At 38.9% G+C, this 18,802-nt stretch overlaps 2 protein-coding genes across 2 annotated transcripts; both read right to left on the bottom strand.

The window, feature by feature from the left end:
* Nucleotides 1-3,194: 3,194 nt before the first annotated feature.
* On the bottom strand, nt 3,195-4,892 carry fabp7a (fatty acid binding protein 7, brain, a). The gene is made up of 4 exons (XM_039786510.1): nt 4,732-4,892; nt 4,366-4,538; nt 4,182-4,283; nt 3,195-3,475 (listed from the first exon to the last, which is right to left on the bottom strand). Exons 1-4 carry the CDS (start codon nt 4,802-4,804, stop codon nt 3,425-3,427), a joined length of 399 nt encoding a protein of 132 aa, XP_039642444.1. The 5' UTR covers nt 4,805-4,892; the 3' UTR covers nt 3,195-3,424.
* Nucleotides 4,893-5,657: 765 nt separating this feature from the next.
* On the bottom strand, nt 5,658-18,302 carry usp40 (ubiquitin specific peptidase 40). The gene is made up of 30 exons (XM_039785607.1): nt 17,564-18,302; nt 17,378-17,445; nt 17,170-17,283; nt 16,033-16,197; nt 14,996-15,142; nt 14,613-14,756; nt 14,349-14,477; nt 14,022-14,138; nt 13,786-13,893; nt 13,427-13,627; nt 13,132-13,270; nt 12,841-12,922; nt 12,459-12,630; nt 12,292-12,362; nt 12,103-12,187; nt 11,522-11,992; nt 11,350-11,410; nt 11,025-11,078; nt 10,728-10,816; nt 10,464-10,550; nt 10,335-10,371; nt 10,080-10,144; nt 9,655-9,729; nt 9,325-9,561; nt 8,816-8,934; nt 8,625-8,690; nt 8,265-8,475; nt 7,823-7,918; nt 7,646-7,740; nt 5,658-7,329 (listed from the first exon to the last, which is right to left on the bottom strand). Exons 1-30 carry the CDS (start codon nt 17,757-17,759, stop codon nt 7,221-7,223), a joined length of 3,810 nt encoding a protein of 1,269 aa, XP_039641541.1. The 5' UTR covers nt 17,760-18,302; the 3' UTR covers nt 5,658-7,220.
* Nucleotides 18,303-18,802: the final 500 nt, after the last annotated feature.

Below are 18,802 nucleotides of genomic sequence, written 5' to 3'. Positions count from 1 at the left end.
CATAAACATTATAAACAAGTCACAAACGTTTATGACATAACACTTCTTTTAGTAAGCGTCATTCGGTTTTTGTCATGACAAGTTATGGTTAGGGTTAGGGTTAGGGTTAGGGTTCATGTGTCATGACTGTGTCATGGCAGTGTCATGTGTCCATGACAGTGTCATGTCACTCTTATGTAGCTACCCTTCAAGTAAAGTGTTACCAAACAGTCTTTATTAGTCCGGTGCATAAGACCCTCTGCAGCCCACAGTGAGCTCAGGCTCCAGTAACTCCTGGAGTTTTATAGGGTGATCGCTGATGTTGTAGGTGTACAGTAGGTTTTGTTTTCCAAAATGACAGTGCACTGTCTTTGAATATTTATTTTGAGTTATTGGATTTTAGTAAAGATGTGGTTGCCAGTATAACAAAGTATGTTTTGATTCATGGTGACAACACATGAATATTTGTTTCAATTGTTATAACTGAATTGTATCTAAAGACTCCCTTTAACCAGGTAAACATGTGCAATACATACTTTTTTTTTGAATATCTCAGTGATCAACACACTGTATGTTTGTCTGTTAGTCCTTGAATGAAATGTGCATGATGTGTGTGTTTTTTGTTTTATGCTCACAAATGTTTTGTGATATCTTTTCCCAACTTTGAGAATGGCAACATTAAATACTTGAACTATGAATCATAACTGACATTTGTCTCTCAGTGATGTTGCTAACATGTACAACTACCTAACCATTAATCTTTAAAATAATCTCATTGTATATAGTTCAATAAATGAAGAAAAAAAAACGTTGTATCCCCTGAACCATTACTACTAAAACAGCTCTTTAGCTGCAGTTAAATCACATTATCATTTATCAATTTAACACATGCTTGTGAATAGTAACAATTTGACATTAACGCATAGCAACTCAAGTGCTTCTTTTGTAAGTCTTGTCTTGCTGTAAATGTGCCAACAACATTGTGATGGCAATATTTTGTGATAAGTGTAGTCTCAGTGTTAATGTTAAAACTAAGTAGATAAAAATAAAGCAAAAAAAGTAATTATTGACATATTATATAATATTTATGCATATACATTTTATACAGTTTTGCATGTGGGAGCAGGTTCTTCAGTCCAGATATTTTAATTATCTATATCATCATCTGTGATGAAGGTTGCCTAATGATGAGGTTATGATAACTCCAAGGTATTATTTTTTCCATGAATAGCTGATATTGACAAATTTTCTTGCCCTTTTTATTGTTTTTGATTCCAACATATTAGCATATGTTCGCATAAGTGCCAGGGCTCTTTAAAAATACTGAGTCCAAATTCTCCCAGTGCAACCCCACCCACCTAAGAAATGGATTGACTAGCCACCAACCAAACTCTGTATAATATTTTGACTATTTAAAGATTTAGATTTTATTTATACATTTAACTATTCAGTTAGTCCATTTTCTGTGAATTTTATCTCTCAAAATTTTAATTTAAAGCCATCTCTAATCTACTCTGCCAGGAATATAATTGTAGTGGAGAGTACAAAACCCATTTATTTTAATTTAACATGTAATTGTTTTGCCTATAAACTGCCATATTTTAAGATAATGTGCCTAAACATTTTAAGAGTCTGACTTAAAACCTTAACGTGTGTAATATGTGTGTTATCATAGAACATGCATTTATTTAATGTTTATTTGTAGAGGGACAAGTATGTAGCATAAATCTATGCCACACACTACAGCATTCATAGCCTAAGCTAATTTGCAATGTCTGTCCCTAGATGGGCCTAAATTACATAAAACTTAACAAATACGTAAAAAACAGTACAAAACATAAACTATACTATAATAATTGTATATAATTTAACTTTTAAATGACATGAGGAGCTTCGATAGAAGCTACAGTCCTGATGAATGTGTTTGAATGGGAAACAGTCAAAGTCAAACAAACTGTAGGAGCTATACAGTTGATGGTCAGCTCTTCACGCTATATGTCCCTAATGAGGCCAGAGAGAGGTTACTACTGGCCAGTTTACACCGCTGACACAGTTTCCACACAAAGAGAAAACGCCCTCTGCTTTCCTGGGAAGCGTACTGAGAACACAAGATGCTACAATAAACGTTTACCTCTCACTGTTTCTCCAACATGGAATGTGATAATTGCTCCTTTCTACCTTTTCAGTGTGATTGTGCTGCTGTTAATTTTTTTCACATAAACCCACCGGAACAACTTGTAACTGTTTTCACCCCTAAATACTTATGCAAATGATTTTGCCTGGTTTTGTGAGAATAGAGGCACTTTTTGGCATACTGTAACTGGAGCATAAAGACCGATTTTGATTGAAATTAATTCAGTGAGCAACAGCCAAATGAGTTCCACTCCAGTTACCGTGGATTCTTTGTGTCACATGCTATTCAGAGGTGGCCAAAAACTTGGCAGCTTGTGCATTGAGACGAGAAGAATGGCCACTTGTAGTCAGTGTTCAGTAGGCTAGACACAGCTCACAGGGCAGGACAGGGTGGCTTTAGCTTGGCTTTTTAAAATGTGAGAAAGATAGAGGATTGATGAGGGAATTTTAAAATGAACACAAGCTTTAAAACAGACTCGTCTTGTAAAGACTAACAGTTGGAGATCACAAAGGTTTACTGACAGAATCTAATATTAGACCTTGAACTACTAACTGTGGGATATTGGATTGTTACAAACTGTCCATATCTGGCTCAGTGTCCTTCCGTATCTTATCTTGCCTGCCTGTCATCTGTCATGCCAGTGGCAGCATTCAATCTCGGTTGGTTCAAACACCATCGAATGATGCCTCTACGTAATGACACCACAACTAAAACCGGATTATTAAGCGAGTGACATCAGCATCCCCACCCCCTCCCGCTCCTAGTCATCTCTGACCATCTGGGGGTTACTTGAGGACATTACTTCCCATGAGTTCAATGCTCACACAGGCTGCTGCTGCACGGTCGGCTCTGGCCTGCACTGTCACCCTGCAGCTGTCACCTGGAACTGACCCATCACAGGGAAAGCACTGTTCCCAAAACTTAAGTTGACATATTTGAAAAGAAATGTAGGACTGCATTCAAAGTAGCATGAAATAAACAATACCCTATATAAAAAAAGAGAGCTCTGCTAAGATAAAGTGGTACTGATGGAGCTCTTGTGATCTAAATACCAACTAAAAAATTGTGTCAGAGACATCAGGAAGGTTTATTCAAGCAGTTTATTTTTCCCTTTTTCAGATGTGATACACAGAATGAAATAGTTTTAGGCCCTTCACAGTCTGAACTTCTTAGAAAAGATCTTACAAAAGAATTCCCAAAATATTTATCTCATGTGACAATTGCATATCACTGCATACTGTTACAGACATCCAAAAATACAAACTTGATTGCAGTGCAGGGATGATTTGCACATTCAAGTGGATGGTAAAGTTAGGCTTTCTCATATGTGCGGACTGCCTCGACTCCCTCAAAAGTCAAAGTCTGTGAGGCAGAGAAAAAAGAAAGCAAAAACAAGACAGACTGTATTACATGATGCTAGTTAACATTTAGCTGTGATTTTAATGCATGGTGTAGAAATCGTTTGGGTCATATGTCATCAGTAATTACACCATTGCAAAGGCAGGGCAAGTTTATTTGTACAGCACATTTAGACAACAGGGCAATTCAAAGTAGGGCTGCACAATTAATCGCAATTTTTATCGAAATCGCAATATGGACTAGTGCAATATTCAAATCGTAGGGGGGCACAATATTTGTTAAAGGTCAAATATGTGTCAAACCATTCTGAATGAAGTATTGTGGTGCTGCAGAGATGTTGTATCCTACACATCCTATCCTACACATCCTATCCTACAGACTAAAGAAAACATCTTTGTTTGGTACAGATCCTCGCATAAATCACACTATAATTATTTCAAGTTTTAAATTTGAATATTTTTCAATGAGAATGATACACAAATGATCATTCCCTCCAATATCGTGAATCATATCGCAATCGCAATATCAGTTGAAATAATCCCACTAAGACATTTTCCTCATATCGAGCAGCCATAATTCAAAGTGCTTTACATAAGCACTTTATAATGCAAATGGACCCATAAACTGATAAATGTTCCCACAATGACAAGTACAAAAAGATTTCTCTTCTCTTGTCACTGTAGGGGTTGTAGGTGTTATTTCATCTTACCGCCACCAGCTTCCCATCCTTGATTTCTCTGACAAATTTGGTCTCCTTGCCGTCCCACTTCTGAACTTGCACAAGTTTATCTCCTTCCATGGTGAAGGTAGACTGCAAGCACAAGCACATATAATTTAAGGTCAATCTACAGCCAGAGCACAACGATTATCCGAGGACGTTTTATTCATCTTACTTTGACATGCCGGTCATCAGCTGTGGTCTCATCAAACTCCTCTCCAAGTTTTGAAGAGATCTCAGTGTTTCTGAAGGTGCTCAGGGTTTTTATCACCACTTTGTCCCCATCCTGGCTGATCACTACTGTCGGTTTGGTGACATTGCCCACTTGTCTTGTGGCAAAACCAACACCTGTTGAAAAAAAAAGTGTCTTTAGAAATGCAATATGCTGGACACAGAGACAATAACAACTATTTATTTTACTTCTTTTCTGTACCTAAAGTGAAAATCTATGAGCAAAAATAAACAATTTATATCCTAGTAACACAACATTGCCCACACTACAATTAGCTCCTTATTTCAAGGAGAAAATAAATTATCTTACCAAGTGCCTTCATGTATTCATCAAAGTTCTGACTGTCGATCAGTTTCCATGTAGCACAGAAAGCATCAACCATTTTTGCAGAAGTTATTGGTCCAGTTCAGTTTCAAACTGTCAAACAGTGTCTGTTCTCCGTGCAGTAAATCCTACAGCGTGTCTGCCTGCGAAATTAATACTGTGACAGAAGGCGGGGACTCGAGCATCAGCGGGAAAGCTGATTGGATTTTCCAGACGCTCAGTGGTCCGTTATTGGTCATCACAAAATGTTCGGTGGTATGTTCGGTTGACATGTTGTAACATGAATGGTAACAATTAACTGTACTGTAGTGTCTCCCTGAGAAACATGAAACTATAGATAACTTTTATTTACTACAAAGACACTTTCTACACACCCTTTTCTATATACATATATATAATTCACATTATATATAGATACTATATTATATATAAACTATATATACACTAACTGCCTAGGTGTGCATATACAAAAATACAAAATTCCTATGTTTCACTTATTTCTGTAGTTAAGACTGTAGTTAAAAGTCATAGTATGTAATAAATGAGTCACTTCTTACTGGCTATAAGGTGTTATGAGTGCGATGGGCATGACATACAAGTATACCATCCCCTAGAATACCATAGCCTTTATCTTTATAAGATGGATTCTTATGGAAAATTATATAAAAAGGTCTTTATTTGGTGAGAAATTTCAATCAAACCCCAAATATCAACCACAAGGTGATGCTCAAGGAAAAGTCCAGGAATCACCAAATTCATTAGGATTTATGATATGGGAACTATGAATGTCTGTACCAAAACAACACTGCCATTCATAGAGCCGTGCCGCTAGAACGGCTAGGAAGCTGTTAGAGTCAGTATCAAACTAACAGTGGTCAGCTTCAGCCTAGTTTACATGACATAACTGACAGTTACAACTGTATACCTTTATTGTTGGTAAATTATTTCCTGCAGAAACAATTTTACAGATACAAACAGATGTCCACTGTCATATACAGTAGAGCATTCCTTATCAATAACACTAAAAATGTAATCAATAACACTAGTAAATGATACAAAAGGAAATGTCACTATTGATAAGTATATTGTCAAAAAAATGTACTGCTTGCAAATTCTTGGCACTATTTAAGGCCAGATCTATACATGAAACAAAACCTGCAAGCAGCGTAGAAATGATAACAAATTCAGATTCCCCTTAATCAAAAAAAAAAACATCACAATTTACAGTAACAATTATTTTGTAACCTTTTTCAAATAAATTATCAATAAGAATGCTTTATACTTCCCTGAAGTTCACATATAGTGCATGCAAATGAAAAATTAAATGTTCCACAATGAAAACTCATGGAGCAACTCATGGATCTTTACTTTTACATAATCAAGAAAAATGGTGGCAGAAAGGATTTGTTTTACAGTATATTTCTGAAGCAGCAGTGAGCAGCAAATTCATCTGGCATCATAGATGGTTACATAACACACAATGATGTTTGACTGATGATAGATTTTGGAGAAAGAGAAGACAGTGTGCTTTGATTTTCTCTAAGGGGGGGGGGTGGGGTAAACAAATGCTCATCAGAGTTAATGTGTGATGTCACACCTTAAGTGGAAAATGCAAAGAGCCAAATTATAGCATTACTGAAATACTTTAAACCGTAGTTGACTAACAGAACAGGGCAGCAGAGGTAGAGTAAGAGAGGTAGAGAGTGAGGTAGGAAAGGGCAGAGCAGCACCAAGGCTTCTCCACATTAAGGCCTATCTCTCCTCTCCTTTATCAACCTAAAACAAGCCCATGAACCAGATAAACTTTGTTGTTCTCGCCGCACAGTGACAGGTTTATCATAAAAATGAGCATCACTTAAAACACATTAGATATCCTACTATAGTGGCTTGTTGTACAGGACAACTTATTAAACAAAGTCAAAAAAAGCCACTGGCTGGTGGCCACAAGTATGGTCTTCACCCTGATTGCTATAGTTTATACAAAACAGTAAGGAGATAGAAACGTCAGTAAGTGCCAGCCTGCAATAACAAGAAATTTAAGTAGAAACAGTTTTTTTCTGGGCTCATACTTTCAGTATAATGTTACAAATTAGCTACTGATCCAGGCAGGCCACACTGTCGTCAAACAAGCCTCAGAAAAAGAAAAAAAAAACAAGCATTATGCATAATGTTGAAATAAAGGGCATGCGGTGGTTGTAATTTAAAAACATTGTAGAGAGGAAGCAAGACAAACATGTTAAAAAGATATAAACGCAAATACAGTCAGTTGTTACAAAATAGCAAATCAAATTGCCAACATGAACTTCCTTCTCTTTCTGTCAACAAAAGAGTCCGCTTTTAATCAGTTTTGAAAGATGAGGAAATAAATGGCACAAGACTGACGTCAAGTGGATTGTCCTAATCGCATCATGGCATCAGTGTATGTGTGCTATGTGGTAGTTCTGATTTGTCCATGCACCCCTAGGAGCAGGGTGCTATCTGAATACCCCAACACTGATTGACAGCGCTACCTCTGGTTTCCTGGATTTGGTCGGTCCAGTCTTCTTCTGTGGTCCAACACCATCAGAGCCTGCAGTCTGCCCTCTGAAAAGAAGCAAAGGTAAAAAAAAATAAAAAAAATAAACTAATAATCAAAAAGGGATCTTGGATAAAAGTTGCATAACATGAAGCATCATTTGAACTACCAGTAATTGACACAGTGCTGTGGGATTACAGCTACATAAATCACTGTAAATCACAAGATTTCCAAATAAAAACTGCCATAAAAAGTCAGATTGTTTTTCTCTGTACTCTGCAGTCAGTTCAAGTAATAACATCTATGAAGCCAAGATCACACTTGTTACACCAAGTAGCAAGCATTTTCCCTGCAGCTGCATGTCTCAAAGTAAAGAAGTCCCACCCATTCCTCCGCTGCTCTGCCTGCTCTCTGAGCCTCTGCTGGCCCCGTTCATCCTCCAGGGTGAGGAAGTCCCTGTTGTTGTCAATCAAAAGATTCTGGGAAAAATATCAAGAATAGTTTCAGTGTTTCTCAAACAAATCAGAGTCATTTTTAAAACAAGCAGGGTTTTAGCAATACCTTGATGCCGATTGTGTCGCCATCTTTGAGGTGAAATGGTGCTCCCAGTAAGGATTCTGCCTTTTTCTTCTTTTTCTTTTTGGAAGCCTGCTGGCTCTGAAAGTAAAATACATATGACATATTATTTACTGATAATGTGACAATGAATTAGCAACACATACAATAATACTGAGATTTTGGGATCCTTTCTATTCTTATGACATAAAAATCCCACACGTTCCTGATAAAATGATGAACTGAATGATCAAGGTTGACTCTCCTATTGTTAGCCACTCTTTGCTACATTACATGCAGTCAATATTTATTTCCAATGTTCTTCCCAAACTGTCTGAAGCTCTACCATTTATTCAACAACATGTGTATTGAGCAAGAGACTGCTAGTATACATATAGATTTCCACAAATGCCTAAAACTTTTCAAGAAATGACTCTTATAATCTTACCCAGTTTGATATTTCCTCCCAGGTGTGTTTGTCTGGCTGGTGTTTGGCCAACAGCAGAGAGTCAGGGGAGAGGCCGTAATGTGCAGCCAGACAAGTGCGTAGAGAGCGAGGAGAAGAGTCACGGGTTGCATCCCAAACCAGCTCCTCTGGAGGGTAGTAACACCTCTCCCCTGGTACTCCCATTTTAATATTCAGCATCACATCTTTTGGACTTAGGAACAGAAGGACATACAGAAATTAGCCAACTTTCAAATGAGGGAAATCCATATATTGGAAAAGTAGGGTCCTTTCTTATATCATGGAGGGACACTACATAACATTATGTATAAAGCAGAAAACTGGTGACAGCTCAAACTTTACCCAAGATCTTCTTCTTTTAGTAGCTGTTGCACACAAAGGTCTGTGCCACTGGTCAGCTTTAATTTTCTAATCAGGAGGAAAGCAAACAGAAAACGTGGGTCAAAACAACTGCATGTATCAATAATAAATAAACTGGTGGTCATCACATTACACATATAGGAATAAATGCTGTGACAGGAGAGTGTTCATACTTGAGAGTGAGCTGTTGTCCTCTGAGGATACGTGCCAGCCTCCGTCCCTCAAGCTGCCACACACGCATGAACGCAGTGGTCGGCACACACACATCCTGAAGGGCAGGCAGCGTCAACACCTGATACAGAAGTGGACAATAAAGTAGAGCAGAAGGAGCATCTTCAAACATTTGGTTAGAAAAAAACACATCAAAATCCCATGCACATCACCTGAATTATAAGTCTTCTATAAAAGAAAAGAGAAGCAATTTCCTTTACATGTGTTTAGTTTGAGTTGGCCTCCTAAAAGTTAATAGTGCCCCACAGCCTGCAAAATGTAAATACAAAGAATATTTATCTCCTAGTCTCATAATTAACTGCTAAGACAGGAAATGGGCAGTTCTCTGGGTCCTAAGTACTGAAGGACTAGAATCCAAGTGGATTCATTTGGGGTGTTTCAGGATTACCTCACCAGTACGAATGATCATCAACTCCTGCTTTTCGATTTACACATAACCTTCATACGCTACCTGAATCTTGAGATCCTCCAGCGTGGCTTCATCTGATATCTCCACCTGTCCTGCATTTCTCAGCTCTGCTATGTTGCTGGCACCCAGAGGAGGGGAGTGACCGTGTGTTTCGCCTGCAGTCACAACCTCCAGCATTTGTTCCTCAGTGAGGCCGTTGTCAGTGTGATTAAAATCCATGGAAAGTGCAGAGTTATTTCTGGGATCCAGATACAGCCACACAAATAACTTGAGAAAACCCTGAAAGAAAAAAAGAGACAACAAAAGGCTAAAGAGAGAGGTAAAGTTATCGCTTATAATGAATCTCGAGACAAAATCAAAAAATGTAAGTACCTTTGGAGGAAGTTGTCCTTCTGTGACGACTAATGTCTCTCCATTGTTTATCTTCAGTTCTGACAGAGAAGCATCCTGAGGATAACATTTTGGGGTTTTTTTTGTTTGTTTTTTGATAAATGGGACAGTTTGTATAATTTTTATATGGCAGAAAGTTGGTCAAATTATTTCAAACACTACTCAACATTTTTGTGTCATGTGGGTGGGTTTTGAGTTCTAATACATCTCTGTTTTTGGTTGTATACAAGTTTTCACTCACAGTTTAGTATTTTGTAAGCTTTCAGGCAATATTCTCTCTATGAATTGTACGTGGTGCTAAATATCATTAATATAAGTGAAAACGTACACCCAATAAGCAGAGTAAAAGGAGCAAAAAACAACAAATGTATTTCGGTATGACGTGCACACCACTGTCAGCCACTCACCTCATCCATAATTGGCTCTCCAACCTCCTCACACCAATCAAGCCTCCTTAGGTGCCAACAGGTGCCTGCAAACACACATTTAAATGACATTTACAACCAGATATTTCACCAAAGTACTACAGTAAAACGTCTGTCTCAAAAAAGCTAAGAGATATTCTTGGTGAACAGCAACACTCAATGCACAAATATTAAGTCACAGTACATGCAAGTTACATACAGTACAATAGGAAATAAAAAAATAAAAACTAGTTTTACCTTCAAGTCCAGCAGCATCCAGCATTTCCTTTAGACACTGTAATTAACAATGAAAAGATAATAGTTTTAAAAAGTACACATGCATGTAACAAGCACATAATGAATGTTTCATAAAGCAAGTGTCCTTACCTCTTTGACAGTACATGTTTTCTCCACAATGATGTCCATCTCCATGCCAGCAGAGGGCTCTGTGCCCACAGAGAAGTGCAAGAAAAGCTGCAAAGCAAAGAGAAAATCTCACATCAACAACATTAAATCAAGCATTTTAAACGCTCGTAACTCTTCCGTCTTAATTTGTTTGGAAATGTAGGATAGGATAGGTTTACTGTGACATTCATCTGTTGCAGCTGCAGGTACAAAGGATTTATTGAAGATTTTAAATAAAAGACGCACCTGTGATGCCTTGGGGGCATTTCCCGGACAGAGATTGAGTGTGGTCATGAGTCGCACCCCTGCATCGCGAACACTCAACTCCTCACACGCTGTCAGATAAACCAGGGTGAGACAACACAAGTGCACTTAGTAAATGTGTTCTAAAACTTCAAAGAAGGGGAGTACCTTTTAAACATTTTATGAGGGGGGCAGTGTAAAGGAATGCCTATCTTAATATTTTGTTAAAATGAGGGGGATTTCCAGTTCTTAGTTGTCTGCACCAATAAAATCCCCCTCAGGTAACAAATGACACAGTACCTGGAGGAAGGAGTTTCCCTATGCAGTCCACCTGTCTCAGACAGTACTGTGCACCTGGTCAGTGAGATATAAAAAAAAAAAAAAAATAACCAGCTTATTTAGGAATGTATAAATAAGAATATAAATTTTTTTTTTTTTTAAAACACAAATATACATGCTGCACTGTAGCTATATAAAAAAAAAAAAATATATATATATATGTTTCAGAGAGTAGAAACAGGGGGGAGGTCCTGAACCAGTTTTCATGGTCAATTATGGGCATATTATAATTTATTGAGATCTTAACCCTGGTAAAATTCTGATCCTTTGACACTGAGCTTCTTGCCTGAGAGTTGCTCCTGTAGTTGCAGCTCATCTATGGCCCTCTGTTTCACCTCACACAGCAGCTGAAAGAGAGACACACATAAAAACAACTAAATTACTTTTAGAAAGAACAATGATGCTTAAATGGAAAGCCAAAGAGGACAACCAGACAGAGCAGCACAAAGATTACTGACCATATTTCCTGTAGCTGGAACCTTGACCTTCCTCCTCTCCTCTTCTTTATCCCCTTTTACTCCTCCTCCATGTGGTGAAAACTCCACCTGGAGCCAGCGGCAGTCAGACGGTGTAGTCACAGTGACAACGTCTCCGTTTAGAGTGAACACGCTAAGCAAAGTTAAGAAGACACTAGTAAAAACACGGAAAAAAACCACCCCCCGCGGAGGTTTCATTTTATTGGCTAAACGTCGACGACGTCCGTTGTCTCTTCGCGGGGCCCCCCCCCCCCCTTTTTTTTTTTTTTTTTTCTTTCCCCCTTTTTTTTTTTCTCTTTCCTCCCTTATGTTCCTGGTTACAGCAGACCCCCTTTCCTCAGGATCTTTTTTTTTTTCTCCTTTTCCCAAAAGATTTCCGATATTCCCCAAACGGACTACATTCAGCAGGACTGGCTCCCACTCTGCTCCAGTTAGGACAGTCGCACCACGCACCTGAAGAGATAAAAACCAGTATACAAGTCGGCCATTTGGGATCCTGTCAAGTGAGCACGGTTAGACTTAATAAAAACATATTGGGATTAACGAGAATGGGTTGTACTCACCTCTCTGCCGTTCCACACAAACAATTCAGAGTTTGTACAAATGCCTGCACTGTACAGGGAGATACTGTCATCTGCAAAAAAAAAACAAAAAAGAAAATAAAAAAAAAAAAAGCAAAATGTCGTTATCTAAATTGTAAAATGTCTTCTTTCGTCTTCAAGGGTTCACGTTGCATTGAAGCGCGTATGTGTTAGATGTGTAGACCTGCAGGAAGGATCCTGGCTACAGTCAGAGCCATATCGCCTTCCCAGAGTTCTTGCATCTATTTAATGAGATGCACAAAAACAGTTATGATATTTCTATCATTCCTTTTAGCGTTTTAAAACACAACAGCTAGTATTTCTGTTAACAAAGTTACCTGGTAAATTGCTAATCGAAGATCTCCCACAGTCTTTCTACGGTCAAAACTCAGAGTGGTGCTTCCGTTCTGCTCTTTGCCAGTTGGTTGCAGTGCTCCATTTTCTAGCCTAAAAGAGGGTGCCAGGTGTAGACGCAGCTCGACTGTGTTATTAGTGGCTTCAAACTCCTCGCTGTAACAGAAACAAAGTTAACTGATATTAATAATTTATGTAAGAAAAACTATTTTCATATAACTCTCTTCTTGTGAGTGTTGATCCTCACCGATTTAGGAATTTTAGCTACCACTGAAATGTCACACTCGTAAGTCAGAACGTAGCTTTAGCTATAACTAGCAAAAGTATCATGTGATTATAGTGTAATATAGGTGTTTGTTTCTGTACCGCATTTTCTGCACTTTGACATTCTCCTCCTGAGCCATTTGGATGAGGTTAAGAGGAACTTTATATTTGGGATTGTTCAGAGCTGCAAATGTAGAAACACAAAACACATTTTAATAGATCCATATTAGTCATCTAATGACTTCCTCTTCTGTGTACTTGATGACAAAAATAATTCTAATTACCCCAATTTAAAATTACCCCACTTAACCATTTCATCTCTCCCTCTAACTCTCTTCTCTTTCTGTGATCCTCTTTTCCCCCAATACAAATGCAAAACATGGTGTCCATTACCTTCACTGGGTCTGTGCAGCTGTGTTTTTCTGTAGAACAGCATGTAAGCGCTCTCTTTGCCCTGGAACTGCTTCTCTATGTCAGACTCCCTGATGGAGGTCACTGTGGAGTCGTTAAGATCAAACCAGTGGCTACCCTGCTGACAGATAGGAAGAAACACCGTGAGAAACAGGCATTACAGGCATCACAAGATGCCCACCAGGAACCTAGATGAAAAACAGAATTAAGTAGGTGTACGTTTATGTAATTTTAGACCCTGAATTCTTGCTAAGAAATGTGACTGTTGCTCTAAAACCTTTTGTTCAGGCTCCGGCTTCTGGTCTAGTCCTGGCTGTGTGTCAGCAGCTCCGGGGTCCGAAGGTGTTGAAGGATCAGAGTTATTGGTCTGCTCTGCTGAGCCGAGGGGGTCATTCACCGGGCTTGGCGGGTTTGCCTTCACTGCCACTCGAGTACCATTGGACACCAACATGAAAACATCACTGTGGGACTGCAGGAACTATACCGGAAGAGGGAAAAAAAAATTAAAAAAAATAAAAATCAAAGAAACAACAATTAGTTTAAGACATATTTTGCAATGAGCCCTAAAGGACACCAGCAATCATATATTAAAAATTATACATTAAAACATCATAAAAACAAAGAGACCAAAAATACCTTTCCTATGGGTCCGTAGTGTTTTCTGAACTTTTTGCTCCAGGATGAACCAATCTTATCCATGAGTTTCTGTCCCAGCTGGTCCAACAGGACACTCTTTGATGGCTCCTAGTGGATGGGATACAAACAGCACCTACTTAATTAACTATGGCTGTACAACTGACTCAACAAAGAAAAATCTATGAACTACATACAAATTCAGACTAAGGAAGCTCTCAGAATTGCTGTCACTATACCTGTGCAATAATAGCAGTGATGACAGACAAAGGGTCATCTTCTTGTAGTTTTGGCTCACATATTTGCTTGACCTCCTCCTTGACTTTCTTCTGAGTCTTGGGTTTGCATTCCTCCTCCTAACAAAACACAGTGGTGACGCCTTTCCTAATGCACACATTCAAAAGTTTTTTGTTGTGCTAAACTTTTTTTTTTTTTTTTTACATTGCTGATAGTAATAGTAACGTCTGAAAAATCTGCTGATTTAAGTATTAGCAGTTAGCTGTTTTTAACAGTAATTTTATGGGGAATGAGCAATTAATCATATATATTCCTTCTCTTTTTCTCACCGGCGGCTCCCAATGGCCAAGCTGGTCAATGTCCCTGATATAAACATGGTAATGGCCACCATAGCAGCCACCCTTATGGATGATCACAGAGAACAGCTCGTAGGAGTAATCAGAGTCGTCGCCATCGGCCTTTAAGGGAGGAACACATAGTAGTTTATTTATCAAGACATCTTAGTGTATCAAATAACAACAACCAAGAAAAGTTATGTGAAATATGCCTGATCTAAAAAAGAAGGGCGATCTGTATTCAAATCTGTCAGGTACCTCTTCACAAAATGGCCGTAGGCTGATGGTTAAGGGAAAACAGTAGCGTCCCATCTCCTTGTATCGCTCACATTTGGCAAAGTCGAAGCTGAATCTCAGCAATGACATGGTCATGAATGGAGGAAGCTTCTTCAGCTTGGCAGACTGTATAATTAACAAAATAAGTAAAGTAAAATACAGTGAGAAACAGCAAAACATGCAATATTTTTTGATGTAAACAAGAGAAACAAATTTGTTGATACAAAGTAGAAGTTTTTAACATTAGCTTAAATGCTCCTTCCTACTCAATTGTTTAATATAAGGGGAAAATAAGAATTTTAACATCTCTTAAGGGTCACTGTATTATTACATTTTATTGACACAGTCTGAAAACTGACACTGACCTTGGCAGCAGTGACCAGCCTGTCACACTTTGCACAGCGGTACAGGTTATTGCCCTCAAACAATTCTTCCTCCACAAACATTTTCCACAAAGCCTCCTGCAGGCTAGACACGCCACAAACACACACAGTCAGGTCCAGGAAGTCCTCCTAAAGAAGACACAAAGAACACAACTGGTTAATTAGTCATCTTTGTCTTAGCATATAGTAATGCTGAGACTTAATAGACAGAATATAACTTCATAAAAAGGAGCTACGTCAGAGAGACAGAAAAACCTAGGGCTGGGTAGCGAACGTCGATACTTTTATGGCACCGAAAAAAAAATTTGGTTCCAAAAGCTTATCTGTCCTCTCTGCATATTGACATAGAGCGGAGCTCCGACGCACCCCCCCCCCCCACACACACACACACACACACACACACACACACACACACACACACACACACACACACACACACACACACACACACACACACACACACACACACACACACCTGTCTGCAGTTTTGTTGAAGTCACATAGAGTCACGGTTGGTTTCAAGTGTAGTTACAGTTTTTTTAAACTTCACGCAGACAGCGTTTGTTGTGCTGTTGACGTTACACTTCCTCTTACTAGACAAGCAGGCACAATGGTGGTTTCTCTGCCCTGATGACTGACTGACAGGCTGAGCTTGCAAGGCAAGGCACTTTTAATAATGTTACTCTGAGTGAGCAGGCACAATGGTGGTTTCTCTGCCCTGATGACTGACTGACAGGCTGAGCTTGCAAGGCAAGGCACTTTTAATAATGTTACTCTGAGTGAGCAGTTTTACCAGAATTTTTTTATTTTGATAACTGTTTTGATTCACAATTAAGGTGGAAAATAAAAGCTTTGTGTTTAATGTATTTTTGTTGATGTTGAAATGGATTTTAAAACATATGGTATCAAAAAAAGTATCATTAGGAACCGGCATCAAAACTGAGGTATTGAAATTGACATCGGATCGAAAGATTTTGAACGATACCCAGCCCTAGAAAAACCTGTACACACGGACACACCTGTCTCTGGCTGACGTTACCACACTCCTTGCAGACGATGCTGTTGACAATGGTCCCATGATACAGCTGGTGGATAAATGTACTGCCAGTGGTGCCCACAAGAGAGTGCTCCAATGCACTGAACAGAATCCTGTTCAGCTCCTGCACATCATGCTGATTTGTTCCCTGAGAGAGGAACAAACAGAAAAAGGATCAAATTAGGGACAGAAAGACATCCACTGTGTCCCAGTTCCATCCTATGAACTAATGGTATACAGTACATACTATATATACACTTTTCATAGTATATTGTGTTTATATTATGTTTGAAGAAAGCCTTGTACATCAGTTTAAAAAAAAAAAAAAAAAGACTTGCACAGGTGAATCAATCAAACAAATCTTTGAGCAATGCATTGTGGGACAATAGTGTCCATCAACAGATCACTCATATTAAAAATGGATTTAGAATGCATATTGACTTTATTAACTGAGTATACTTAGCTCTGTCACTTTATAATTATGAATACAGTATATATTTTTAAAACCTCTCTAAAATTGGTATGTAGTAATAGATTTGGACACAGCATGATACTCTTTACTTTAAACCCAACATTTACACACAGCAAATATTTGAAATTCTCTCTTATGGGCATAGTCACTCCCACCACTTCCTACGCTTAAGATTGATTGATTGATTGATTGATTGATTGATTGAGAGATAGAGAGAGAGATAGATAGATAATCAATATTGTGATATGAGACTAGATATCGTCTTAGATTTTGGATATCGTAATATGTGTTGTCTTTTCCTGGTTTTAAAGGCTGCATTACAGTAAAGTGATGTAATTTTCTGAACTTACCAGACTGTTCTAGCTGTTCTCCACATACTCTACACATAGTCAGTATCCACATTACTGGTAATTAAGTGTCAAAAATCTCCTTGTGTAAATATTTGGTGAAAGAACAAAGTCAACTCAACAATATTGATATCCAAGTATTTGGTCAAAAATATTGTGATATTTGATTTTATCCATATCGCGAAGCCCTATTCAGCATGCATTTCCTGATATAACTGGAAGGTAAATCAATCACTGAAATGAGAAGTGTAACCTGAGCCTCTCTTTCTCCTTCCCACTGACTAAGATAATGGACACAGACCTCGCTGCTGTTCCAGCCAAAGCTGTTGGTGAGGTCAGCGGTGGAGGCGCTCTGCTGGTCCACCAGCAGCAGACTGGCAAACAGTCTCTGTAGCTCCAGTGGGATCACTCTGACCTGAGGAAAATTTAAGAAAAAACTAATTACACGTCACAAATACATATAGACATTACACCTGTGGTCAAAGTTACAGGCACTTTGCAACACTTACTTTGGCCCCTGGTTTCTCTTGGTCTTCTAGGGATCCTAATTCCTCTGACCCTAAACTGAACAGCTCCTCTGTAAAGACACCAAACAAATATAAGTAAATAGAAAATAAATAAATAGCTGCCCTCTAGTTGTCTACTGCGCCGGTGTACCTCAATCTCATCCCACAAGGAATGGGATCTGGCCTTACCTCTGAACTCTGGGGTGAACAGCAAGGTCTGGAGCAGAGAGTTCAGGTAGCAGGTCCCCCCCTGGTTCTTGATGCCGCACAGATTGCTTCTTCCTCGGGGTGGAGGTGGCTCGTCTCCCCCCTTTGCAACTCTCCCCCTAAAGGCAGTCGAAGAGAGGCCTTCCTCCTCCTCTTCCTCGAAAAGATTCCCAAACATGCTGTTTGAGTGATTTAATCCGTTTTTCTCTGAGTTTTTCTGGGGCTCTTCCTAGTAGTAAATCATGTGCTAGCAATCGGATATGCACTCTTGCTATCTCATCTTGGTTTTGCCGAGTTCTCTGTTGACACTGTCCGGGCTGACTCTGAAATAAGAAGACTCCACGGGGCTAAACATAGCGACAATTACCGGATGTGGCATATATGCGTTGGGCTCGCGGTTATGTTGTTTAGCTAGCTTAGCACGATAACAAAGGCAAATCAATTGCAGTCCTAACGCGTCCGACACCGATGAGCAGCTTGACAGCTCAGCAAAAATGAAAAACCAATCAGGCTGTCGGTAACGGTAACGCTCAGTCACTACGATTGGAAAAATGGCGTCTTCTTACCGAAACTCTAACGACTGAATTGTTACACAATGTAGCTTCTGACACTGGCTCGTTTCCCCTCTGTCTGTCTTAAAACAGATAGCAAACGAAACGTAAATAAAAGTCCCGTCGGTGAACAGTAGGCAGCCATGTTTCTTCCTGGCGGAAAATGGAAAGGTGCATTGTGGTTCTTGTAGTATCACACTTGGGAAACGTACGTACTCAAAATTAAGGATATTTTCATTACTTGGCCAATGCGTATACACATATTAAGTGTGGTTTATTACAATTTTAATGATTTACTGTGTATGAGACAGCCAAAAACAATACGTTTATAGCCATATTTTCTTTTTACAGCAACAAGATGCTACAAAAATTACATTTCCGACAAGTCTAGTCTTGAAGTTATTGGGCTTGTAGTTTTCTAGAACAAACATGTTTTACGTTTGTTAGAGGGTGGCAGTTATGTGCCCCAGGGTGCCATGCCATGTGTGTAAGTTTGCATACCAATCAAAGACCTCACCAAGATTTTTAATCAGCCACGAAATTACTTGTAACAAAAACTTGTGTACTTTTAATCCTGCAGGGTATGTTTGCCACCCACCGTTGTTGGCGCCCTACAAACTCTAAATGAACATAGCTGAAGGTTAGTAGCCAATGCATAAACAACTCGTCT

Source organism: Perca fluviatilis, chromosome 20 (assembly GCF_010015445.1).
Source record: "Perca fluviatilis chromosome 20, GENO_Pfluv_1.0, whole genome shotgun sequence".
Taxonomy (NCBI): Eukaryota; Metazoa; Chordata; class Actinopteri; order Perciformes; family Percidae; genus Perca; species Perca fluviatilis.
Note: the sequence above shows the minus strand (reverse complement) of the source record. Positions and strands in the feature narration are given on the sequence as shown.